The 26,987-nt window shown below is 37.8% G+C and overlaps 2 protein-coding genes across 7 annotated transcripts in view; both read left to right on the top strand.

Annotated features, from left to right (window-relative positions):
- The first annotated feature begins 596 nt into the window (after positions 1–596).
- On the top strand, positions 597–19,512 carry LOC148351339 (uncharacterized). Of its 4 annotated transcripts, XM_088354284.1 has the most exons (14): positions 597–927; positions 4,719–5,297; positions 7,645–7,722; positions 9,998–10,117; positions 10,200–10,319; positions 12,648–12,767; positions 14,128–14,247; positions 14,320–14,439; positions 14,526–14,645; positions 15,755–15,874; positions 15,957–16,076; positions 17,389–17,412; positions 18,644–18,745; positions 18,838–19,512. In XM_088354284.1, exons 1-14 carry the CDS (start codon positions 612–614, stop codon positions 18,888–18,890), a joined length of 2,112 nt encoding a protein of 703 aa, XP_088210410.1. In that variant the 5' UTR covers positions 597–611; the 3' UTR covers positions 18,891–19,512. The 4 variants fall into 4 exon arrangements, 3 of the variants coding, with proteins under 3 accessions (XP_088210410.1, XP_088210411.1, XP_088210412.1); XR_015852860.1 differs by lacking the exon at positions 18,838–19,512 and having other exon boundaries at positions 17,339–17,412; positions 18,644–18,692; XM_088354285.1 differs by lacking the exon at positions 17,389–17,412.
- A 1,331-nt stretch (positions 19,513–20,843) lies between these two features.
- Positions 20,844–26,987, top strand: part of wdr35 (WD repeat domain 35) — a 34,674-nt gene continuing 28,530 nt past the window's right edge. The window contains exons 1-8 of one of the 3 annotated variants that reach the window (XM_088354372.1): positions 20,996–21,141; positions 21,427–21,505; positions 21,603–21,650; positions 21,728–21,845; positions 24,291–24,362; positions 24,463–24,555; positions 24,630–24,758; positions 25,073–25,206. In XM_088354372.1, coding sequence (XP_088210498.1) covers positions 21,627–21,650; positions 21,728–21,845; positions 24,291–24,362; positions 24,463–24,555; positions 24,630–24,758; positions 25,073–25,206 — 570 coding nt within the window. In that variant the 5' untranslated portion in view covers positions 20,996–21,141; positions 21,427–21,505; positions 21,603–21,626. Of the gene's footprint in view, positions 20,926–20,992; positions 21,506–21,602; positions 21,651–21,727; positions 21,846–24,290; positions 24,363–24,462; positions 24,556–24,629; positions 24,759–25,072; positions 25,207–26,987 lie in introns of those variants that run through there. The other 2 variants (XM_088354370.1, XM_088354371.1) reach the window with 2 other exon arrangements.

Genomic DNA, 26,987 nt, shown 5'->3' with positions numbered 1-26,987 from the left:
TTTTCAATATTTTATTTTTAATCATGTAAGATGACATATCTGTTGATGCTTTTATTCAGAATGAGTAGTATGTAACACATTACAATAGCATCTGCAGATGCCGAGTGAGGCACATAATTCTTTAAGCACATGGCAGTTGGCGATAGTTAGACCAAGGAATCCAATTTGGAGCACACCTCAGCCCCAAATAATTGAATTAGCAAAATTATCAGCAAGCGCAAAACAAGTCAAGCCATCAAGTATTTTTTTTCTAGTTGCATGGACTTTATTTTTCACAACAGTGGATTACCTTTCTATTGATGGTTTCATTCGAATAGTGCAGTGCATAGACTTAATTTATAAATTAAGATAAGAAAATAAAACGTTTTTCTATGCTACATTTCATATACTGATTGTTTACTCTACCAATCAAATGATGAATAGGGTGTAAGTTCATGTATGTGTAAATCTGACCTGTGCCTTACCAAACAGTCAGTGCTACAGAAGCTACCCGCCCTTACTCCTCCTCCTCGTGGATTGGGCTCAGGTTGTCCACGCCCAAGAATCCAAATCAAATAAAAAGGCAACAATGTGCTTTAGACAGAAGGCAAAGCAGTGCAAAAGGAGGCATCATGGGTTCATTCTTTTGGAGGCTGGCCTGCCTCGCGAGCATCCTTGTCTTGGGATGTCTCGGATCGCAGATTGAGCCACATCAGCGGCAAACTCGCTTGGGCAGTCCATCCCCCCCAAAGTCATCATCTCTGCAGACAGCTCCGAAAGGTCAAGCCAGTTTGGAAGATGTCAAATCAACCAAACAAGTCGCAGATGAAGCAAAAAGTCCCACAATTTCCCGAGAAGTTCGGAAGGCAAATCGCAGCATTCTGAGTTTGCCGCAGCAAGATCCACGAAATTACTTGGGACAGGGACGTCGGAACCTCATTTCAGCAAGTAGGTTTTTTTAAATTGCATGTTGCCTTATATTTTAACATTAATTTCGCTTGCAACCTTTACTCTACGTTTTCTTTTGAATTCTTTACAAACCACTCTATCCATTGCATGCAAATTGACAACATTTATTTTCTCACATCATTTTTTATCATTGATTTTGTCAAACCAGTGGTTTTCAAACTTTAACCAGGAGGCCATTTGTGGTCCATCATCTATCATTTTGTTACCTGTACAAAAATGCACACATGACAATCTTTTGACTTAAAAAAAAAAAGGGTCATTTTTACCGCACACTTTATTTTCTATATCTGTAGATACAATCCATATACAGAGTATTAAAAAAAATCTGGAAGAGGCAAGATGAAAGCACAGGTAAGAACTACCTGCATCGTGTTTCCACTTGACGCAGCTCCGATTGATGCCAGATGAGAGGGGTAACTGCAGGGTCATTAGCCAGGAGACAACCTTCATTAATTTTTTGCTCCATTGAACCTGGGACATCGCATGGTGGTGGAGCAACGGCAGGGACGTCTCCCTGTCATGCCCCCTTGCAGCTACCCATAGGACCCCTCTTTCCCCAACTACCTGTTCTCCCTTCTCAGCCAAACTCTTTTTATTTAAAGGTGGAGTGCGCTGTTTGAGGTTTCCTTAAAATATGATGATATAATTTTCTCTATTAAGTATGTGTTAAAGAACCCCTGTACGTATTTTCCCACTGCGCCTACCTACTTTCATCTTACTTTTAGCACCTCTGTTAACATTGTAGTTAGTTGTAAGTTGGCCACAGCAGCGCAAACTGGGCTGAGCCCTGGTCTCAGCAATAGTTCACGGGAGACAAACATGCATTTCAATTTGGGCGGGCCAGAACGGCACACCTCCCGACAAAAGTGCATTCTGCCTGCCCCGGTCTCAGCAGTATAAAATTGAGGGTACAGGATTGCAGCCGCACGAGTGCAGTACAATTCGGGAGAAAAGTACAGCTACAAAGAGCTGCATGGCCAGACAAAAGTGAGCTATTCCCGTCCATGCTCGCAGCAAAATGCGATAAGGGGGGAATGGATAGCAAAATATTTTTCAACCTGCTATGCACTGAGGCCAAAAAGTACAAACTACGAAGTAGTGAGAGTAAGCCCTCACAGTAATATTTTCAGTAATATATACACATTGAAAGATGTTACCACGTATAATTAACTGATTTTCGGGTGCTTGAAAAACAAACATCATACAACAAATATGGTACTTTCTACCTTTGATTTTTTTTTAATCTTTTTTATTTTTTTTATGTGGTCCTTTGATATAATGTTTGGAAACCCCTGGTCTAAAATAATGCATTTGCATAGGATGTAATACAAAGGTCACTTACAATTTTGATAGAAGATGAATTGCACATTTAAAACTCAATGTACCAGAGATATCACTGTTTATTTTAATAGTTCCTTGATAAAGGAATCATTGAATGCATGGGTAACAAGGAACCATGACGTAAAGGAACAGTGTGTATAATTTGACCACTAATTGTAACTTTGTTGTGTCATGCAACCAAAAATCGAGTACCTAATAGCACACGAAGAATACAAACTTGAGACTCACAGTTGCCAAACTACACCAGCTTACTCCACACATTGTTTGCCCAGCCTTTTTTTTTTGCAAGCAGCAAGATATCGGATGATTATGTCAGCTACCTGTATTTGAGAATCATGTTATGAAATCATTATGTAATAAAATGTAAATTTCTTAACCTACAAATATGATTAAAATGCACATAGTTCATGTATTTTTGCTTGTTATTTAAACCATTATTTTTTTACTGTTTTTTTACCACTAGTAGGCACTAAATAATACACGCTGTCCCTTTGAATAGCGTCTCTGTGATGGACTGCACTGTATATAATATTATAAATCTATATATTTATACAGTCATGAAAGAGTTCACATCACTGTTGTTTTCTGCTGGCTTTAATGCTCCTTCCTTTTTCCCTGTCCTTTTAAAAGCCCGTGGCACTAGCTCTAGGTTTACTCACTATCAGCCCTCTTACCAGCAGCCTCTTTCACAGCTGCAACATAAAGCAGCACTACAAAGCAAAAACCATGCTTCTTAGCTGTTCCTTCAGCATCCCAATTCTCTTCTCCCAGGTAATGAACCATAGCAGATGTTCTTAAAACCTCGTATCTTTCATTGAACAGGAAGCTTTTATGATTAATTAAGGTTAATATTTCGAATTTGCACCATCATTTACCATTTGAGGTATCTAGACAGTGATGTATTTTTGAATCAGAATAAAACATAAGGCTGAGGTAAGTGGAATAAAGTTTTAGCGCTGGTATTATTCAATATTGTTGACCAACAGAATAATTTGCTTTGATTTTCTTTTTCATCACTTGTTGATAAGCAGAATCTTTAGGTTGTTTGATAGCATAGAAGACACTCAAAATAAGGAGAGAAAACATCAATTAACATCGAACTTGCAAGGAGAATAGAAAACAAGAATCACTCAAAATGCCAAATTCCAAATCTGTTCTAAAAGCACTCCCCTGAGCCCTTTATTATTATTATTTTAAATGTCCTGGGTTACAAAGCAAATCAAGCCTGAAGTGTTTGGAAATCAAAGATTAGCAACATTATTGGCCTATAGTGACAATGATGTAAAGAGTGCATAATAGTCAAAATAACAAACAACAGTGAGGTATATAAGTCAAAATAAATAACTGGAATTCTATGCAATCTCCTTTGCAGGTGTCAAATATTTGAAATAGATAAACTCATCAACAACAATAAAAATAACAAAAATATTCTGTGTGTGTTTTTGGTTGTGATTCACCCCCCAAACTAAAATATTGTAAAAACCTTTTATTTCCTAAGATTTGAAAATGGCATAACTGACAATAATTGATCGAGAAAAAGGGCTTTTTTCCGTTTTACCAATTATTTCGTATTGATACCACACAATTAGTTTACTGTGCTATTTTTAGTGAATACGTTATCATAGTGAGGATTGTCTCCTATAGTTTTGTGAGACCCCAGTGGTTAGACAGTCAATGGCAGGGGTCTATAACATATGGCCTGGGGGCCACTTGAGGCCTGCAGGGTGATCATTTTACGCCCACACCACAATGTGAAAATTCAAACGTACAGTTCTATCTTTTATCGTCTCCTAGTGGTAGGAAAAAAATAATTGATTAAAAAGAACAATATTGATTTTAAAAGAGAATCCAAAATACACAAACTCTGATATAAACGTGCATTTAAAAAAAATACTCCTTGCTCGAGAAATGTGCACTTATTTTAAATAACATGAGCTAATGGTCAGCCATCTAGCTGCTAACGGTAACTAAAAAAACTAAAAAATGTCTGGGAAAGAAGATGGGAGCCAAAATCGTGCTTTCTCCAAAGTTTGTGTTCTTCCTTGAACCTGTTTTAGTTTACACTACACAATTTAGTTCCGGTTTCAGATCTTACCTCTACCATGCATAAAACAACAACAAAAAAGGAAAAAGATTCTGTAGTGCCATTTTTCTATGAAAATATTACCTGATTAAGTATTATTTGTCTTCAAGTGACAATGATGTAAACAGTGCATAATGCCAAAAACACGACAACAGTGAGGAATAAAAGTCAACTTCGCATCCTATGCAATCTCATTTGCAAGTGTCCAATATTAAAAACAGAATTAACTTATCAAATAATAATAATAATAACAACAATATTGAGTATTATTTCTTAATATGATGACTATTAATATTTTGTGTTGCTATTGATCCCTAACAAATACCCTTTTCCTATCTCCCCCCAGTAACATCTTCATCGAACTGCAAGAATCGTCCAATTGATTTAGTTTTTATTGTGGACAGCTCACGCAGCGTGCGTCCTGCCGAATTCGAAAAAGCCAAAGAGTTCTTGATCGACATGGTGGACACCCTGGAGATCGGCTCGGAGGCCACCCGAGTAGGCCTTGTCAATTACGCCAGCTCGGTCAAGATCGAGTTTTATCTTAATACATATTTCGACAAGCAAACCATGAAGCAGGCGCTAGCCCGCGTGGAGCCTTTGGCCTCCGGCACCATGACAGGCGTTGCCATCAAGGCCGCTATGGACAAAGCTTTCATCCCGGAGGCGGGAGCCCGACCCAGCTCCATGAACATTGCCAAAGTTGCCATTATAGTGACTGACGGAAGACCCCAGGATCAGGTTGAAGAGGTATCGGCGGCGGCCCGGGCTTCTGGCATCGAAATCTATGCAGTGGGTGTGGACAGAGCAGATCTGATGTCCCTCCGGCTCATGGCCAGCCAACCTCTCGAGGACCACGTCTTTTACGTAGAGACGTACGGTGTCATAGAGAAGCTGACTGCCAAGTTTAGGGAAACCTTATGTGGTGAGGATAATCTCAAGCAGTGGTCCGCAACCATTGAGCCGCGGACCGGTACCGGGCTGTGTGGCGTTTGGTAATAGGCTGCACAGCAGGGAAAAAAAAGTTGCCCTTGCTTTTTGCTTACACCAGTTTGGTTCTTGGGCTGGATCTAGACATTCTGTTTTGAGGCGGGGAGGATCAGTAAAAGGAAGTCAACTCTAAAATTTTCAGTAGAATGCTTTATCGTCCAGCCTACGTTAGTAACCTACCATACATATCATAATCATTGATGACAAGGCTGCGGCTGCATCGACTCGCTACAACGGGTCAGGTGTATCGACATTTCGTTCTGTGTACATTGTTGCAAAGAATGACAATACAAAGGAAATTATTATTATTATTATTATTATTATTATTATATTTTCTAAACACAACAAATTTATTCACAGACAACAGGTAAAAAATGTTTGGCATTGAAAGTGTAACCTGGTTTATTTTAACAGTTAAGTAGTTGCAGTTTTACACCTGAACCAATTCACCACGCTATATAAACTCCACACTGCCCTCTAGAGGAGAGATCTTTTGTTTTGCATTTATTTAAAAACATCATCGCTTTTTAAAGAAATGACCTACAGACTAAATTCTTCTTTGACACAGTCAGAAATTCCTGAATCTGGGTCACAAGCCTATATTTGACATGTCTGGCTTACACCATACTTATTTGTGTATAAAATATTTTTTTGATCCTAAAGATATCCGTTAAGGTTTGTTAGTTTTTTCAGTGGTAAATTATCATATTTTAGCAATGATTGATCAGTTGAAAAATACCGCAGACCGCATTTGCTCAACATTGGATGCAACAGGAATTGAAATTAGATCGTTGCAGTGGGAGCACCGTTAGCAAAAGGCATCACGATTTATCTCATCAATACTTATTTTTTACTCACGGTATCATAGTCTTAACTTTATCTTTAACGCGCATGTAATTGGTCATTGTACAATATAATTTTGGCTGTACTCATTCCAATCATGCTCTATTATAGGGGTGGCGAACAAGATTGACACAAAGAGCCGAAATTTTTAACTGTGAGAGTCAAAGGGCCACACCACGCTGACCTGCCAACACACACAATTAAAAACATTATTTCCCATAACACACAACTCTCCTTACAACACAACAAGTATTGTTCTTGTGTTGATTTCAAGGAAAGTGTCCACCCTCAATACGCACGGAAAAAAAACCTAAACATGAAACAAGGCAAAGAGCCACAGTATATAGAGAATATGATGAGGCAAAGAGCCACATTGTTATTGGCCAAGAGTCACATGAGGCTCTAGAGCCACGTGTTCGCCACCCCTGCTCTATTAGAATGTTGCACTGTAAAGCAATTGATGTGCCATAAAGCAGATATGTTTGAGAGAAATCAAAAACTGGACTGCAGGCTTATAGCACAAATTTAAACTTTTCATTTCTAACATGGCCCTGATTCCAAATATATACCTGTCAACCTCCACGGCTCCATGCCCAAACAAACTGACGTATTTTCCCGTACAAAATAATCGTACACCATTTTTTTCCTCTGAATGATGCATGATGGGAAATCCCCAGGCGGCAGACGCATGCGCACAGTAGCATCAAACCGCTCGCTTTGTTTGCAAAAAAAAAAAAAAAACGATACCGAGATCAACGCTTCCGCGGCGAACTCCTTTGACTTGATTGATTTGCCGTTTCGTGATAGTCGGTGTATATCGGATGGTACCCATCATTGACAAATTTGTGTTTTTCCGTACAGATTTCCTTGTACGTCGTACTTGAAATGCATAAAAACGTACTTTGTACAGCAAAACCGTACAAGTTGACAGGTACATACGGAAACATACAAATGTCTTTCCAAAGACACTCAAGTAATTTGTCACTACGCAGTCTTAGTTGATTATACATTTGTGTCTTCTCTTAAAAGGTGGCATTAAAAAGAAATATTCGCAACGTTACATTGTGCAACGTCACAACATTGTGCAACGTCACGCCGTAATGACACATTATGGGAGTAAGTTCAGCCAGAACAACATTGTACAACAATTGACAAGTCATGTGCGCCTTCAAAGCAAAAAAGTTGAGACAACAAGGTACCGTGAGTAGAAAAATAGAGTGAAGATGAGATTAAAATCTAACGCCCTTTCCCATGTCATCTAGATCTCTTTGGTCTAGGGATAACACCGTGGATTTAGGCTTTTTTTTATTATTGTTATCTTCATTATTAATAATGTGATTACTGGACCAGGCCACGAAAATATTGTCAGACATTAAACCTGTCCGTGGCACATAAAAGGTTGCTGACCACTGACGTAAAGAGTGTGAATGTGCCGTTAGGTGATGTGGAGATAGCTCAAACTGGCAGAAGGGACCAAAATGGGATAAAAAATGAAAATGACGATAGGAGAAAACACGGTATGTAAATTCATCTCTCTAAATCAAATCTGTGATTATTAATGGGCAGCGCCATATTCTACATTCAACCCCCCCATTTTTGGGTCAACAATCTTCTTTGTCCATTCAAAAAGGTCACTTCTTTGCAATGTAATAATCAACCAGGTCAAATATAACCCAAAACAGGGTAAAGAAAATAGGCTGATTTATTACTTGGATCAATTTGTTCCAACTATCTGTGTTGTTTTGTCCAAAATGACTCAATGTCCACCTAATTATCCACCATATGCCTGCTACAGGTGCCCAAAAAACTAAAAAAAAGGCTGGGCAAAAAACCCCCCAAAAAACGAGATGTTAAATGGTGAGTTTTGAACACTTTGATTCTCTTTAGTATGTATTTTTTTGTGCGCTTTTTAGCTCTAGTTTTCAGTAGCACTGCAGCAATCAGTGCCATCTAGTGGTCAAATAATACACACTGTCCCTTTAACAAAACAAACCAATTTGGGGGGAGTTATGGAAAACAACTAAAAATGTTATTTTTTGCTTATTACTTAAAAGAAAAAAAAACTAAACAACACCCGTGTGTTTCTTTTCTCAAAACAACCCAAAAAGTTGAGTCGAATTAAGCCAAGTAAAAATCAGTCCACCCTTGACCCAAATTGGGTTATCTATTTACCTCACTGTTTTTAGCGTGTGCTATTTGGATTGATCTCCCAAAAAACATTCACTAACTGACACATGCGCTATTGTACTTAAATGCAAAAGGCATTGCTTATGTACAATGGCACTGTTACTACTAACCAGGATAAAGACGAAGCTTGGATCATTGGTTGATCTGGCAATTCCTTGAACTTTAAAGTGGTCAAAATTGAATATGATGCTGCCTATTAGTTTTCACATGGTACGCTGCCCTTGGCAAAACTGAGCTGCAGATTTCCCTACATGCCCTTTGCCCGGCTCATGTACCTTAACGTGCTAAGCCGTGTATGAATTAAACTTGGGCTGCCGCATTTTTAATCAACCTTGATGGCTAATCCTGCTAGGCCAAATCTGTGTTTACTCAAGGTCTTATTCAAAAAGTAATCTTTCATAAAATATCACAGGTTATCTTCCACTAAAATCCTTGGAGTTAGTGTTAGACAGGAAATATATATTTTGAATAAATATGAAATTACCAAGCTTAAATACCATTATTTTGAGTTTGGAGGCAATTGGTTGTTGTATCTGAATGTTTAAGGTCATTAATATATAAAATGTATGATCCAAATAGAATAATTTGCTCCATCACTTCAGTTACAAAAAACAGGAATCAAAAAAGTAGTAAAATAATAACAAAAAAACAATACATAATGTGTAATATTATAAAACAACACACCCCCAAAAAATTTTAAATATTATATTATTTTTTTACTAATTTACTATAATTTTTCCGCAATATTCTTTAACTGGTTGGTGGAGCAAATCATTCTAGCTGGTGAAATAAGAAAAGTAACCATTTTGCTAACTACATATTGCGTTCTGTTGGCATATGGTCTTGCTCATTATTTTGATAATCAAGATTTCAATTTATATTTCTATATTTTTATATTATCGTAACAGGAACTTCGACAGTGCGGAGGTGTGTTCACAATAGATAAGTTCCAGTTAAAATAGGAACCATATATTACATTAGAAAATAATAATTAAGAATATACTAAAATAATACTAGGATGAACAAAATGATCTGCCAACAGAATAAGAATGAGAACAAGAATTTCTCATTTTTGTTACCTGCCTTTTTTCAGTGTTACTCCAACAATGTAATGGAAGTCATTCTCTGCAACACGTGGATTGTGTTGTTCATTTTTATGTAAAAAAAATTAAACCATCCATTTACATTTTATATGCTTTTTGAAGTAAATATGAACCAATTTGTGTGCTACTTACAAATGGTGAAATAGTGACATTTCTGACATCAAAAGTCTCACCGATTGTCATTCCCAAGAGTAGCAGCATTCAAAATTGGTTGCTCATGCAAGTCATTCAGCTTCCTTTGCTGTAGCTGTATTTGCTTGCAGGGTTTGCATGGGTTTTGCACGAATGTTGGGGTATGTCAAATTGCCTGTGTAACATTTGATACTAACTAACCACAATCGTTTTCATTGAGGAACCTAACCCCCCCAAAAAAACTAATCCAACGTCACCATTTTGCATGCCAAACCAATCTTCACTCGCAGGTGTGCTATTCAAAACAAATACTAATCAGAAATGAGTAATCCATCCACTAGATTTAAGCCAATCAGACTTTTCCTTTCAGGATTGGACGCATGCGCCCGCGGGCATAATTGCCAGCAGGTCTGTGTCAATGACAGAAACTCTTACAGTTGTCAGTGTTGGGCTGGCTATGCATTGAACGCAGACAAGAGGACATGTTCACGTAAGAATCTTAATCTGTAAATGTCTTTGCTTTATCATAGCTTGTATTTTCCAAGACTTAAAATCTGATTCAATATCTTCAGGTGTGGACGCGTGTTCCCTTGGGCACGATTGCCAACATATTTGTGTCAACAGTGGTGACTCTTATGTCTGCAAATGCGCAATCGGCTACGTCCTCAACGCAGACCAAAAAACATGTTCACGTATGTACCTATGTTTTATATGACCCAAATTTCTGGTAAGTGCAGCTGCGGTGTAAAATGTTTTACCGTTAACACAGTCAGATTTTAGTAGTATTTCTATAGTATTTTTAAAGTATTACTGTAATTTAGTTTGTCGTATTTCCATAGGACCTTTGTTGTAGTATACCTGTAGTACTTTAGTAGTATTTCTGTTGTAATATTTCTGTAGCAGAAATTTTGTAGTATACTATTACTGTAGTGCTATTTTTGTAGTAATTCCGTAGAAATATTTACATTCTAGTATCTTTATAAGAACTATTCCATATTTTTTACCATTACTGTAGGTGATTTTTTTTGGTAGTATTTCTGTAATAGTATTTCTGTATCATACTATTACTGTAGGAGTATTTTTGTAGTATTTCTATGGTACTTTTTTCTTTTCAGAAGAAAACCAGGATAATAGGTCCCTGATTTGAAGCACTAAATTTAATACTTAGTTTGGTTGTAAATTTGTAGTAAATTTGTTGTATTTTTGCCAACTAGCTCGATTAGTTACACCATTGGTCCAGTTCACAAGCTTTTTATACATTTATCAACACCCAACCCACCACATTCCATTTGAACAACCCCACCTTGATGCATTTACGGAACAATGGTGACAAGATGAGCCGTTGGGTCCTTAGTTTTAAATAACACCGCCTTTTGGCTGTCTGCTGGCTATTCTGGAGGGGTGAGAAAATTCCTTTGACTTCTAGTGTTAATTTTGTTTATTTAATTCATGTACCAACTCCTAAAGGTGGAAACATTCTGGGCTTGGTCCTTACCCAAGGCATGGCAGTCTCAAATGTGGTGGTGTTACTGTATATAACCGCTATTGCCGATCATTACTTAGTTACGTTTGAGGTGCTCTCTAAATGTTATTTTGTTGACAAAAAATAGGGGTTTAACAGCCACAATATCTACCCCTCAACATTGTCCTATTGGCTGGATCTTTTGCCTATTGGCTCTCTTGCAAATGATTTCATTCTGCTGTGGTCAGTGTCCTTGATTCTGTGGCACCCCTAAGCTTGAGGTTTTCTGTCAGACGTGATGTGACAGCTTGCTAAATTATAAAGGTGCTCTTGCCTCTGCATCTTATTTGGCTAAGGTTGCTGCTGGATATAAAAATAACCCCAACTACTTATTTGACAAGGTAGCGGCTCTTGCCCAACAGCAAGTTACCTCAGATAGCTCTACCCATTCAGTTCATGACTTTTTGGTCTTCTTTAATAAAAGATTCTTTCAGGAAGAGATGTGTAACAACGATCGTGTAAATATGTCAAATATTTGGAAGTTGTATGATATGCCAGGGATGGAAACGTATGGGTGATTTACCTCCCCCCTTTATTATCTTACTGAGTTGGTAAGAACAGACGCTTCCCCACCTACAAACGAGTTGGGTTCCGAACGATCGTTCGTAAATAGAATTTGTTCGTAAGTTGCTTCAGTGCAATATTTTGTATCTAAGGCTTGTATAAGTAACCCGTATTGTACTAAAAACATTTAATAAAATAATATGCTCTATAAATATAAACGAAGTGAAGTTTTACTTACTTTTGGGACTTGCGCTTCCAGAGGTCCTTCTCTGTGGTAGAGTGTGGACAAAAATGAGTGATCCAACCATTTTCTCAACCGCATCAAACTTTCTCATTCCACTTTTGTTTCAAAAGAAACGGATCGCCTCTTCATTACACTCTACACCAACCATATTGAATGGATGCACAAGATATTGAACAATAAAAACGTCAAAGCTCTTAACGCGCTAACGATACAATACGCGTTGATATGATTACACACGAAACAGGAAGTAGAAGCCCGATTTCTTCTTCGTTTTGGATGCTGTTTACTACAGTACCGTCCTCTACAATCGCAATGATCGCAGTAAGGCTTTAGGGCTAGGACCTTAGCTTGGCCTTTTGGCTGAGAGTAAGTGTCCCGGCTCCTAGGCTCTGTAGCGTATTATGAACTGACCGATAACGGATAATGGATAATGAATAACGAAGATAGAACAATAACCCTTAAAAACCCCTACTCGGAAAAAGGTGCACACAAATGCATAATTTAAGTTACAGCAATGTCCGGATACTTTTCGGCATCCCGTATCTGTCGGACTCCGTAAGGGAATGTACGTCGAATGTCCGTAAGTCTGAGGCATCTGTACAGCCAAACAGACTTATTGTTAACATGTCGCTCTTCTCTAGTATTGTTCCAGCGGCTTTTAAGTAAGCAGTTATTAAAACTACGCTTGACCTGACTAATGGCCACATAACATTAAAAATATTTGGAAATCTGGTTGACATATCTGTCTAGGTTCAGATCCGTGTGCTTCAGGACACGAATGCCAGCACATTTGTATCGACATGGGTGACTCTTACATCTGCAAATGTCATGCTGGATATACACTGAATGGAGACAAAAGAACATGCTCACGTAAGAACTATTTGCTTTTGACTTTCAAGTGTGTCTACAATTGAGAATGTATCCTGTCAGAAAACTGCTGCAAGTCGTCATCAAACTTTATTGACACCTATCTTTTGCTGAAACAAATGTAAAAGTTAAAGCACTGCCCTCGTACACTTAGAGCAGAGGTGGAAGTCTTTTGAATCTTTGTCCAACTTTGGTTGAATGTTTTTTTTTTTTGAAAGGAAGAAAAAATACAAATTACACTGTCCCAGTAATTGAGTCAGGTTTCGATTTGCATATTATTCTTGGTGATGATTTGTGGTATTTTTTTATTATAAAGTGCTGTTTAAGTTTTTTTAATACGTTGGATGTACATTGAAATTTCCAGTTACAAACCCGTGGTAAACTAAGAAATACAAATGATTAACTTAACAAGTTGAACTTTCTTCTTTCACATCTTAAAAATGTTGCTCACTTTGTTTACAGTTTTTTTAAAAAAAAGAACCATAATTTGTAAAACAATCCGTCAAAAGACTTCTTCAAAATAATATGTAAATTAAGAAAGATAAGATTTTTTAAGAATGGTCCAAATGATCTGCCATTATCTTTTTAATTATGTTTTAAAAATGAATCTTATAATTACTTTTAAAATGAGAAAAATGTCTAAAACAAAACATTGTTTTTGCATTAATCTCTTTATTTTTCTTATTTCTTTCAAAATAAAATCTTAAAATATATGTTAAAAAAAATGCTAATTATTTTAAAATGAACACAATTACTGCCATTTGCTTTTTATTCTCCTATTTCATTAAATAAATAATGAATAATGAAATACATTAAAAAATAAAATATAAATACAGCTATTTTCGCATCTGATCATTTTTTAATTTTGAGTATTATTTTACTTATTTTGCTATATATTTTTTGATTAATTGTTATAATATTGTTAAATGAGAAAAAATATTAAATAGTCGAATCAAGTCACATTTTTTTGTTCAGCCATTAATCACAGAATGTCTCAAAAGACTGCACATGCCACAATTACACCATCCCCTGATCTGATAGACATGTGGGCAACGAAAAACTCAAAACCTCAACAAGAGAAAAATAAGAAACCTTGTGAAGGGGCACAAAACTTTAAAGGAGTAAAAATATTATCTAATGGAGATTTTTTTCCATTCATATGCATGTCAATTTTGCTCTCTCTCAGTTGTAATTTTCTGAATTTTTTAGCTGACACTGCTTTTATCCGTATAAAAAAAAGCTTGAAAATGCAACTTTCATCTCCTGCTGATATTGGTTGGAAAGCATGGATTAAATCGTTCACAGTGGTAAGCATTTTATTCCCTCCATTTTTCTAAACTAATCATACTCCTCTATGATGCAGGTGTAGAACCATGTGCCCGAGGTAACGACTGCCAGCACATTTGTGTCAACAACGGAAACTCTTACTACTGCAGATGTCACGCGGGATACATACTGAACCCGGATCAGAAAACATGTTCACGTAAGAAACTGAACAAACTCAAACTTATCTCAAGAGGAGCGTTAGAGTTTCTGACAAGTTTGATCTTTTCAGGTCCAGACGCGTGCGCTCTCGGACACAACTGCCAGCATACTTGCGTCAACAGCGGAGATTCGTACATTTGCAAGTGTCACGCGGGTTACGTTTTGAATGCGGACAAGAGAACATGCTCACGTAGGAAACTCGAGACTGTCACTTATTTGATTTCCTTCACTTGGTGCTTGAGTTCCTTCAGAACCTACCACGTCTCTTTTTTTTAGGTCCAGATGCTTGCGCTCTTGGACACAACTGCCAGCATACTTGCGTAAACAGTGGAGATTCTTACATCTGCAAGTGTCACGCGGGTTACATTTTGAATGCAGATCGGAGAACGTGTTCACGTAAGAATATTGACACTGTCACACTCAGATGAAATTCTACAGTAAAAGTTTATAAAGTTTAAACTTTAGTAGACTCTTAAATTAAGGCGAAAATACATCAATGGATTTTGAAGGAGGCGGCATGGCAGCTGAGTGGTTAGCGCCTACCTGGCACAGTTCTGAAGTCATGGGATCAAATCTAGCTACCAGCCTTCCTGTGCAGAGTTCGCATGTTCTCCCCGTGCTTGCGCGGGTTTCCTCTGGATACACCGGTTTCCACCCACATTTCATTTCTGTCAGGTTAATTGGTCGGTCCGAATTGTCCCTAGGTGTGAATTAGCGAATGAGTTGCCTGTCTCCATGTGCCCAGCGACTGTCTAGCAACCAGTTCAGGGTACCCCCTGCCTACTGCCTGAAGATAGCTGGGATGGGCTCCAGTACCCCTGATGGATGGATTTTGACAGAAGACTGGGAGAAGTGCTCACACATAAAAAAACATCCATACCCTCTTAAAACTACCCTCCCAACCCCCTCTTTTTTAATTAAATCTTGAAGGTTACAAAAACATATCAGCCCTGAATGGTGTGTGAATCAGAGAAAGGAAACATGAATGCCGATAGCAACAATGATGCAATAGTCAAAACAGCAAACAACTAATAAGGAACTGGCATCCCATGAATTCTCCTTTGCGCTCGTCCAATAGTAGCTTCGGACGCTGATTGGCTACCTGTCACCTTTTATACCCCCGTCTTCCCTTCACCTGTTGTCAGTCCGTCTGCGAACGTCAGCTTACACTAGGCAAGCTTTTTAACCCCGACTCTCTCCTGTTATGATTCCCGTCTGTTTCCCGGCTCCGACCCCTTTTCTAATCTCAACTACGATTTTGCTCCCCCGCCCCGGCTACTGATCTGTTTTTTCCGCTCTCGACTGCGCCATCGCTCGTCACGGAAATACCACTTCCGCGTTTAAGCAACCTGCTTCCCCGCGACCAGCGATCTACGGATCGTGTGTACTATCCTTTTCTTCTTCCCAATAAAACTAAGAGAAATGCACGCAAGTGGGTCCTGTCTCCATTCTGGTCCTGACAATAACAACCTAAATTAGGTCATTTTTGGTACGTCTTGTTTCAGGTCCAGATGCGTGCGCTCTTGGACACAACTGCCAGCATATTTGCGTCAACAGCGGGGATTCCTACATTTGCAAGTGTCATGCAGGATATATTTTGAATTCAGACAGAAGAACGTGTTCTCGTAAGAAACTGAACATTGTCATACATTTGCTTTCCACAACCGGGCACTTGGGATCCTAAAATGTTTGCGGGTCTCGTTCCAGGTCCGGACGCATGCGCTCTCGGACACAACTGCCAGCATACTTGTGTCAACAGTGGAGATTCGTACATTTGCAAGTGCCGTGCTGGATATATCCTCAATGCAGATCGAAGATCGTGCTCACGTGAGAATGTTTCCTTTCTTAATCAAAAATCAAAATGCATTTGTAAAGCCCCTTTCAGGCAATTAACTAAACTCAAGGTGCTGTGTACAAACATTTAGTGTACAACCACATTCACGGTTCGCCACCCAACAACCAGGAACGGCAAATGTGAAGACACATACAAGGGTAAAAATAAAATAAAAACAAAGTTAGTAATAGTAGAAAAAAATAATTAGATAAATAAAATGATGGCAAGGCACAGACTAGCCATGTGAAAGGGACCTGAGGTAGGCTCATCTATACAGATAGGGATGTCAGCAGATTTCTAGTGGGCTAACCACATCCGAGGAAAACCTGAAATTAAGAAAAAAATAAAATGTAAAGAAGTGGAAAAAGAAAGTAATATACATTACAGTGAAAATAATCAAACTAACTAAGACCATTTAAAAGCCATACTAAAGAAGTGGGTCTTGAGCCTCCTCTTTGGAAATGTAATTGTCACTGCAGATCTGCTGTTCTCTGGCAGACCGTTCCTTAGGCAAGAACTAAAATGGATGAATGCAGTTATTTATTGTGAATGTATCTTAACCAAGGCATTTAAAAAAACAAAAACAAAAAAAAACCATGCAGTTAAGTGCCCTCTACACATCTGAGTAATGGCGAATTTTCAACCATTACCAATAGACAAATATTCACTTTTTATTTGTCTCACATTTACATTTGGATATACCTCAAAGGCTTATAAATGTAGTAGGGATGTTTATTGCTGAAAATCAACATAAACACTGGAGTAAAATTCTTGCGTAGATGAAAGAAAACACACATTTGTTACTGGATATATCTGAATTTGACTGTCTGATACTCTAAGACAGGGGTGTCAAACTCCTTTTCAGCTCTTTGGCCTCATCGTCAAAAAAATTAATGACATAAAAAGTGAGCCTGACCTGTAGGGCTTGGAATCTTTATGAAGGTCACATTTAAAAATTAGTATGATTCTGATGTAATATTTGTTTATAAAACGTTTATTGATGTTTTTTTTAATTCAGAACATTTTTTTCCTCCACTAACATTTAATAACTTGTCACAGTCACAGTCACATCACGGGTCACGGTTCCCTTGATCACCTGGGTTGTCGGGGCACCACTTTCTGTGGTGTGTCTTGGGCAAGTCCAGGCCAGGGGCGCCCATTCCTCTCAAGGCGTTTTTTGGGGTTGCGGTTTGTTCCCCCAAATGAAAACAGTAAATTAGGATATTAAAAAAATTGTGATCTTGTATCTTTACAGTGACTTAGTTCATCACTAGAAAAAAAATGAACGTGTGTAATTTCCTGCAGCACACGGGACAGTTGCATGGCTTGGTACGTATACTGGTTAAAAAATACAGGTTTATTACATTGATCCAAATCAACAAGTATATAAAATGATGTTTGAAAGATTAGATGTTTCAGAGACTTTTCTCCTCCTAAAAAGGCACTGGTTGTGTCCATTCAATGTCTTTAGTGTTCATTAACTGCATTTGTAAAAAAAAATAGCAAAACAACAGTTGTATTTATTTTCACTATGGTTTATTAAACTCAAGCAAACTCAAGGAACCTGGAAAATCTCAGCTCATGTTTTTCTTGTGCTGCTCCCAGCATTATCTCATAGGCCGGATCCATTGTCAAGCTTGATCTGGCCTGCAGGATGTATGCATGACACCCCTTCTCTAATATTTGGTGCATTTACAGCATCAAACAGGAACTTTTCAAATGTTGGGAGCTTTAGCATCTTTTAGTTGTTATCCAATGTGCAGTTAACCCTTGTTTATCTCAGGGGTTACAGTCTAAAAAGGAACCCGTGATATTCGAAATCTGTGAGGTAGACACCTTTATTTTTTTAAGTACAAGTATCATACAATTAAATATGGTATTATACATTGTAAGCAAAGAGCAAAGCCTTTTTACAAGCCTAAGCATTTGTTTAACAAATAAAAGTCCACTAAACTGTACCTGTAGAGATTTAAAAAAAATAATAATAATAATTTTTTTTAACAATACCTACGCTCTTACGAACTGTTTAGCCAATCAGAAGACAATGGATGATTTATGACATAGCGAGACCGTGAAAGGTGAACCGCGTTATAGCATTACTATATTGTCTAATCCAAAAAGTTACATCAGCGGCAATATTGTGAACACTTTGAACAGTGTTTGTCTTTTTACATTCTGCAGTTAAGAAGAAGTGAGCAGTTGTCTGTGGCCACGACTGCAATGTCCCAACGTCAAGCACACATCGCTAAGAGTCATTTATGGATATTCGTCCATAAATGAGTGAAAACTCTTTTTTTCGTGTGACTTTTTGAAGGAAGCTTGGTTCAGTTAAATATTTGAAAATGTTTTTTCTGCTGATTTCTTACAAATTTGGAGTTCCTAACCGGATGGACGTGAATGTGGCTTACCGAATCAATCAAAATGACTATTTCTGATTATTCCTGATTTGTCACCTGAATTTTATCTGCAGGGGCTTAAAAAAAGACTGGGTTGTGTCATCTGTGTCTCTATTAACATTAATATAAAGGTTTAACTGCTCAAATGTTTTAAATTGTTTCAGAGGAAATGAGAGGGGAACTCACGCAAGACTCCTGCAAGTGTGAAGCCCAGATCCTGTTTCAGAGGAAAGTGCAGTCGACTATTCAAGAGATGACCAGAAAACATATCCTTTTTTTTTTATCGTAAATGGGACTCGAGTTTTGTTGTGTATCTCCAAAGCAGCTCTCGTTCGTTCTTTCTTAACTGTTAATCCACTCAATGAACTTTCAGACCGAGTGAACCAGATTGAGGACCAGCAGCAGTATTAGAGGCAGAGATGATATCACAAGACCTGTGCAGAATCTTCCAAGTTTTATCATTTTGTAACTTTTTAATGGAGCGCTTCTAATTAATAAAACAAATGTCAGACACTAATAGCACTTTGGTTTTATATTAAAACCCTGATATATTTGCATTCAAAACATTTATATATGTAGTCATTTAGTTTCATTTATTCATTGTTTTGAGTGTGTATTTTCTCAGTTTCAAATCAATGAACGCAAAACTGGGATTGTTTTAGCAAAAAGATGATTGTGCTATACAGCAGATTTTATTTAAGTCATATGGAGTTGGCCTGTTGTATAGTGCACTATTTGGAACAGTTCTCAACTTCGTAATGGATTTCAGAAAACACTGGTTCTATTTGGGGCTGGTGTCGCAAATATAATATTTGAGAGAGGGGCTGACTATTTATTTTTTATCAGCCATGTGCAATTTTCATGTAACCAACTAAAGCGCTCAGTCTAAGTACTGTATTTTCTCCTCATGTTTGGTTAGGATGTGAAGAATGTGTACTGATTCTGTGTAAACTCATGCTGTATAAGAAAATTGTCATTGACTGTCTTTTATGTTTATGTTGGACACAATATTGGTGCTTGCCAAATAAATATTCTAAAAGTGAAAGAATGTATCTTGTGCTTTTTACGCCTTGTCAACTCAATTAACAAATTAAATCTCCGAACACAACAGGGAGTGCAGCTACTCAATAGAGTTGTACAAAATAATTTAAAATAGGGGGTAAAGTTAATCTTTACTTCTCACAGGCATGAAAATCGTTCACCGGTAGGAACAATTCACCGTTTTGTAGCCAAAAAGGGTGACCAACGCGAACTGTATGGATCCGTGGAGAAAATATTTTGAGTTGGGGAGAGGGGTATTGTGGGATTTCCCAGTGAATGGGGCATTTTTCGGTTGTGCATTTTAATTAAAATCAGTGTAGTTTGTACAGGCAAGATTACTGTATTTATCCTTGTGTAACGTGCATTAGATTTTCTCATTATCACACTATTTTTAATTGCGGTACCCGAGACGAATGTTAGACGATGGAGAAAACAGAAAGTCGTCCTGAAATATATATATATAATATATGTTAGTATTGTGTTCATGGTTGCCAACAAATTATTTGAATCATGGCTGCATGTATTCAACAATGTTTGTCACTTTAAGTGCTTAGTTTGAGCTGAGAAAAAGTCAAACAAAATTTCATACCAATCTCATCTCATCTCATTAGCTTCACCGCTTATCCTCAGTAGGGTCGGGGGGTCCTGGAGCCCATCCCAGCCATCATCGGGCAGTGGGCAGGGGACACCCTGAACTGGTTGCCAGCCAATCGCAGGGCACACAGGAACAGACAACTCGCTCGCTTATTCACACCTAGGGACAATTTGGACCGGCCAATTCACCTGAAATGCATGATTTTTGGAATGTGGGAGGAAACCGGAGTGCCCGGAGGAAACCCACACAAGCACGGGGAGAACATACAAACCCCGCACAGTAAGTCTGGTAGCTGGATTTGAACCCACACAGGAGGTTCCCAAGACCTTAGAACTGCGCACACGCGCTAACCACTGTCCCGCCGTGTGCCTATTTCATTCTAATATTTAATTTAAAAAAAAATGGGGTTGCACGTTATACACAGATAAATAAAGTATTTTCTCCTCACCCTTCTCACCTTTTTAAGCCCTGACACATTTTCATGCCTAATCTCAAAATTCTGGCAAATTTTACGCACAATATTTGAGGTTCTGAATCAGTTGGATAAGTAAAGAGATGTATAAACAATTGAAATGAAGTAAATATTTGTTATTGTCTTTTTTGTTTAGAATTTAACTAGTTAACAGTCACGTAAATGCAATATGAAAATTGTTTTTTTAACGGGAAAAAAAATGCTCATATGAAGGCAATGCAGTGCAAAACTACATAAAACTACAAATACCATAAACCCAACACTCGGTGTACAGTTGCCACGGGCGACTGTATGGGCTTCCTTCTCAATGCTACGCCCAGGATAAAACGACAAAAACAGTTGAGTTGGAACTTTTTTAACACGTTTGCTATTACGTCATAAGTTTTATCGTAACTATTGGTCAGATTTTTGCCTTTGTTCAACGTAAACGCTCATTTATTTGCAGCTCGTCGTCTTAGCTTAGCTTAGCTAGGTAAATGGTGAAATTCCATAAATAGCGTATCCAACTAACTCCTTTTAGCCATTCTAAAAGATGAATACTTCAATATTGTGCAGTATCTTTTGTGGGGTATTTCTGACTGAACGATTAGCAGTCATTGTCATTTTTATCAACATGTGTATCATTTTTCTCTTTTGCTAAACTAGCAGCTAATTCTAGTGGACATGAGTATCCTAAATACTACATATTTTGCTTTTAAAAGCTCGATTCAACTTGCGTGATATTACATAAACATGGAACAACTTTATGGTGTAGTACAATTGAGTTCTGGACTACTGCAAAAGTCAGCTGCTACAATAAAAATGCTCAATCACTACAATTTTCGAATTAATAATTCATGATAATCATGATTACCTATGCGGAGCAGCCCTTGGTGTTGGATTTGCTATATCGGTCAAGTAGCCATAAAGTTGAATCTAGTAAGTAAACTGTGTCACATTTTATGTTTAATTTGATTGCTGCTGACATTTCTCTTTTGTTTAAATATACGTTTATTCCTTGATTTCCACACACTAGATCTAAAGTGGCTTCAAGGATACCATGTTTATTTACCTCAGCAAGAAGGTGAGCAGAGCGCCATACTAAGTGAACCTTATACTCTTCGTTGAACAAATAAAACTCTGTACTTTCTAATATTATAGATTGCAATCCCCAACAGTATTTACTTGAAATGTGTCTCTTGGAACAAAGACCAGGGCTTCATTGCTTGTGGAGGAAACGAAGGCCTCCTGAAAGTGCTCAAACTTGAAACTCAGACAGGTACATTTTTTACATTTTAAAGTCTTTTTTTGCACTGTCTCCTAAACTTTGATAATGTTCTTGTACATAATGTATTATTGAGGTTCGGAAATTACGGATCCTTGAAAAGTCTTAAAAGGTATCAGATTAATTATTCATAATATAAGGCCTTAATTGGCATTAAAATGTCTTGAATCCAATTTCCGAAAGTCTCACAAATGTGAACCCATAAATATGATTTATATTTGTTTGAACAAAAATTATTTAACAACATTTATAAATTGTCTTTAACCCTAACTCATATTTTCAATAATTCCCCGATTTACTTTAATGGCAACATGGCGCGACCACAATAACGGAAGAAACAGTGATGTTGTTTTAGTCAGGCATTTCAGAGCAGACTCGTGTCATAGGTTTACCCACAATACACATAGCAACTTTGGACAGAGATGTTTACTTACGACCTTGGGAAAGTGTAAATTTACTGAGAAGTGGCTGTCTGATGCACTTTTTTTGCTATGGCTAAAAGCTGTGCCAGGTAATGTGTACAAGGCATGATGTATTCTGTGCAAAAAATACATAGACATTTGTTTCATTTTTTTTGTCAATTTGGACTTACCTTTTAATGCCTTTTGGATAAAATGTATTTAAAATTCTTTACTTTACCTTGCCTTAAGCTGTAGTAATTCTAATTACACTGTAATGACTGTGTTTGTTAGTTTTTGGTTTTTATTCTGGCACATTTTAAAATGACACCAGTGAATGAATCACATAAAGAAACAACAACATATTTGCACACAAATGGCTGTACAATACAAAAATATAATACATTATCATGTGCCCAAAGGGGCAAGCTGAAGAAACTTTTAAGTGCCTACCTATTTTACATTATTCTTGCAGGAAAAACACATTTTACTGTACACTTAAATTATACAAAACCAGCACATTAGAACTTCATCAGACATAGATAGATCCTGAATTGTGATCACTGCCTGAGGTGCTACAAATGTATGATGTATATGGGCCACAGCATGTAACTTTGCAAAAGCAAAGAGGATCCATGGCAAATTATTTTGCTCATTTTTTTTTCAGATATTTTTTGTATTTTACAATATTTTTTAGCTTGGTTTTCAAGCAAAATAAGAATAATAATACCAAAAATATGCAAAGCTGTTTATTACAGCATATGGTCAAAATGCTTAAAAACTTTAAAAGTCTTTGACTCAGAAATATAATATTTAAAACTATCTCCCCCAAACAGCCAATTCAACATATCAATTTTAATTGCAAATACATAATTTTTTTTCTACAGAACAATATTTGGACTTTTGGCTGTGCTTTATACCCACCGGCTCACTAACTTTAGAGGATGAGCTCCAGCACGCCCGCGAACCTACTGAGGATAAGCGGTGGATATAATGGATGAATGGACCGTTCCAATCTTTGATTTTAATGCGCTGTTAGAGGTTTTCAAAGTAATGCAATGAAATGAATACAAATGTACAATACTCATGATCTCATCTCATTAGCTGCACCGCTTATCCTCAGTAGGGTCGCGGGGGTGCTGGAGCCCATCCCAGCAAGCAGTGGGCAGGGGACACCCTGAACTGGTAGCCAGCCAATCACAGGGCACACAGGGACAGACAACCCGTTCGCTCATTCACACCTAGGGACAATTTGGACTGGCCAATCCACCTGAAATGCATGTCTTTGGAATGTGGGAGGAAACCGGAGTGCCCGGAGGAAACCCACGCAAGCACGGGGAGAACATACAAACTCCACACAAGTTGCTGGATTTGAACCCACACAGGAGGTTCCCAAGACCTAAGAACTGTGCCGCACACGAGCTAACCACTGCGCCGCCGTGCTGCATGCATGTTCCCTGTGATTTGGATTGTTTTCTCTTAAAAATATTAAATATTAAAAAATATGAATTAAAATAGTAGGACTCAAAATTTTGTACAAGATTTAAGATTTGTTATTTATTCATCTGTTCATTTATTTATTTATTGTATGTGAGATATGTTTCAGTTCCACAGACAGTATAAAAATGGATGGTTAAATTTTTCTTTTGAATATTTAACAAAAATGTCATAGTGCTCATACAAAGAATCCTACTAGAGAATCTTTCATTAGGACCAGACCGTTGGAAAAGCCGGTTTGATTTTCAGCTTAAAACTCACATTTGACATGCGTTTTTTGGGGGGGTATTGAGACTGTTGTGTAAGATCCATGTGAAGGAGATTTTAGATTTTGCAAAACCATAGTTCACACGGTGTTTCAAGAAATCTTTTTTAACTCACCAAAAGCCTTTCAGTGCTTTCCTGGTCTCTTTGAATCAGTCCCTGTAAGTAGAACTGGTACCGCCTGGTCCAGTGCAATTAAAGAGACTCTTAAGATTGAGGAAATTCTTTTGTTCAAACCTCTGGTTCTGAATCTACTTCTTTTTCACATTTTTATTTTCAGATGACGCCAAACTTAAAGGACTTGCCGCGCCTAGCAATTTGTCAATGAACCAGACATTGGGGGGCCACAGTGGTAAGTCAACATTCAACCTAATTGGCAATCAATTGGAGATCATATCGTGAGATGAAATAGGTCAAACATTAACACATTATAAGTTGCTGCTTATTTTCAGGTGCTGTACAAGTTGTCACATGGAATGAACAATATGAAAAACTGACAACAAGCGACCAGAATGGACTTATTATTGTTTGGATGCTCTACAAAGGTCCCTTCAGTTCTTTAGTTGATTATTGCATTGTAATGAATCCTCTTTTAGTAGTATTGTAATTTTCTTTTTAGGTGCATGGTACGAGGAAATGATCAATAACAGAAATAAATCAGTGGTGAGGAGCATGAGTTGGAATGCTGATGGTCAAAAGATCTGCATCGTGTACGAAGATGGGGCGGTCATCGTCGGCTCTGTAGATGGTAAATAATTAGATGATAGAAATGGCCGGGATTAGGACTGCTCAATCAATTTGAGGTTAATCCTTGGCTTTCCCTGATTGTAAAACTATAACAATTGAAGTTAAACGTTGTTTATCTAGTGTTCCTTGCAATGCGTGTAATAGGTTAATACTAAAAAGAATTACATTTACACACGTAACACATACTTGGTTTTAGAGAAACGCACTGCAGCATTAAATCCCAATTTGGCACTTGACAAGGATTTCTTTGTTCACATACTTGAGTGTGTTGTGTGAATGAATAAGAATTTGGATGAGGCTTTTTTTCTCCCCAAGGTAACCGGATTTGGGGAAAGGAGCTGAAGGGAAATCAGCTTGCACATGTGGCCTGGTCTCCAGACAGCAAGATCCTGCTCTTTGGCATGGCCAATGGAGAAGTGCAAATCTTTGATAACCACGGCAATTTCATAGTAAGTAAATATGCATAAACTAATACGTGAATTAAGAAAATGGAGGACACATAAAACAGAAACACGGTCATTTACCTGACAAGAATCTCAAATTGTGACTTGAGCACTCAGTGTTTTGAGTTTCTCAGTGTAGAGGTTGAAGGCTCTTATGTCATGTAGCCCTGTGAGTCCAGCCTATCAGTTAACACAAGAGGAAGAATAAATACATAGACCAATCATTGTATTGCATAGGAGTTCAGTTCTGTTGATATAGTCCAGGGGTCGGTACCTATTGCTTGTGCGCCATATATGGCTCTTTTCATGACATATGGCGGGGATATAATAGAACTTCTGCAATTTTTCAATATATTACTTCATGTAGAGCAGGCTGTTGCACATGTGAAGCTGAGACAATGCATAGAGATTGCTGGTTCGGTCCAGTCTATATAGGACACAATTTTAACTACAGTTTAGAGTCAAGGTTCACACCTACAGACACTGTTGTAGCTGTAATTTGCGATATAATATTTTATATGGAAGCTTATTAAACAATAGATGTTCATTGTTGAGACACTTTATGATGAAAATCCACAGAACAAGCTTTCACCCAAAACAAAGTTGTACCCAGAAACTCTAGCAAATAATATCGAGCAATTTGATTGGGTAGGTATAGGAATGGACGGAGCTATACAAAGTGAGTGTGCACTCTTTTTCCTTTGCCCAGTGCCGTCTGCACTGAAGGTAAATACGATGGTATTTGCAGTATTTAGTTACTTTTACAAAATAACTTTGTTGCACCTTGTTTTGAAACCATAATTTAAACAAGTCATTTTTATTTGTATAGCCCTAAATCACGAAGAGTCTCAAAGGGCTTCACAGATTATTACACTATATTACACAGACTATTTTTCAGAATATTATTATACATTCCCCTGCTCTGGGGTCAATGAGAAGAGTAGGTTATTCATATGCTATAGAGTAGAAGTGAGTTTTAAGCTTAGATTTAAACATTTCCACTGAGGTTGCAGATCGGATCTCAGGGGGAAAAGCATTCCACAGCACCCGTGCCCGGATGGAGAACGCTCTCGAACCAGCAGAACACTTCTTTGCTCTTGGGATCACCAGAAGACCGGCACTCTCAGAACGTAGGCTTCGGACTGGGACATAGGGGGAAATCAGATCTGAAAGATAAGAGGGAGCAAGTCCATGTATGATTTTGTATAATACTAAGAGAACCTTGAAATCACATCTAAGGCTCACAGGGAGCCAATGCAGCTTAGCCAAAATCGGTGTGATGTGATCGGACTTTTTTGTCCTAGTTAAAAGCCTCGCTGCGGCATTTTGTACCAGCTGAAGAGACTTGATTCTAGACTTCGGGAGACCAGGGAGTAGTGCATTACAGTAATCGAGACGGGAGGTAACAAACGCATGAATTATAATTTCCGCATCCGACTGAGACAGTATAGAACGAATTTTAGCAATGTTACGAAGATGGAAGAAAGCGGTTCTAGTAATTTTCTTTACATGCGTTTCAAAGGATAGATCAGGGTCAAATATGACACCTAAATTTTTGACTGAGTCACTCTGTGTGATGTGACATTTGTCAATGTTCACAGCAGTTTTTGAGAATAAGTCACGGCGTTTAGATGGACCAATGACTAACATTTCGGTCTTTTCAGAGTTAAGACGCAAGAAATTGAGTGACATGCACTCTTTTATCTCAATGAGGCAGGCCTCCAAATTTTTTTAGTTTAGTGTGGCAGATTCCTCCAGCGGAAGATATAGTTGAGTGTCGTCTGATA

This window comes from Urocampus carinirostris, chromosome 15 (genome assembly GCF_059441175.1).
Source record: "Urocampus carinirostris isolate Australia breed hairy pipefish chromosome 15, RoL_Ucar_1.0, whole genome shotgun sequence".
Classification (NCBI taxonomy): domain Eukaryota; kingdom Metazoa; phylum Chordata; class Actinopteri; order Syngnathiformes; family Syngnathidae; genus Urocampus; species Urocampus carinirostris.
This window is presented reverse-complemented; position numbering and strand designations above follow the sequence as displayed.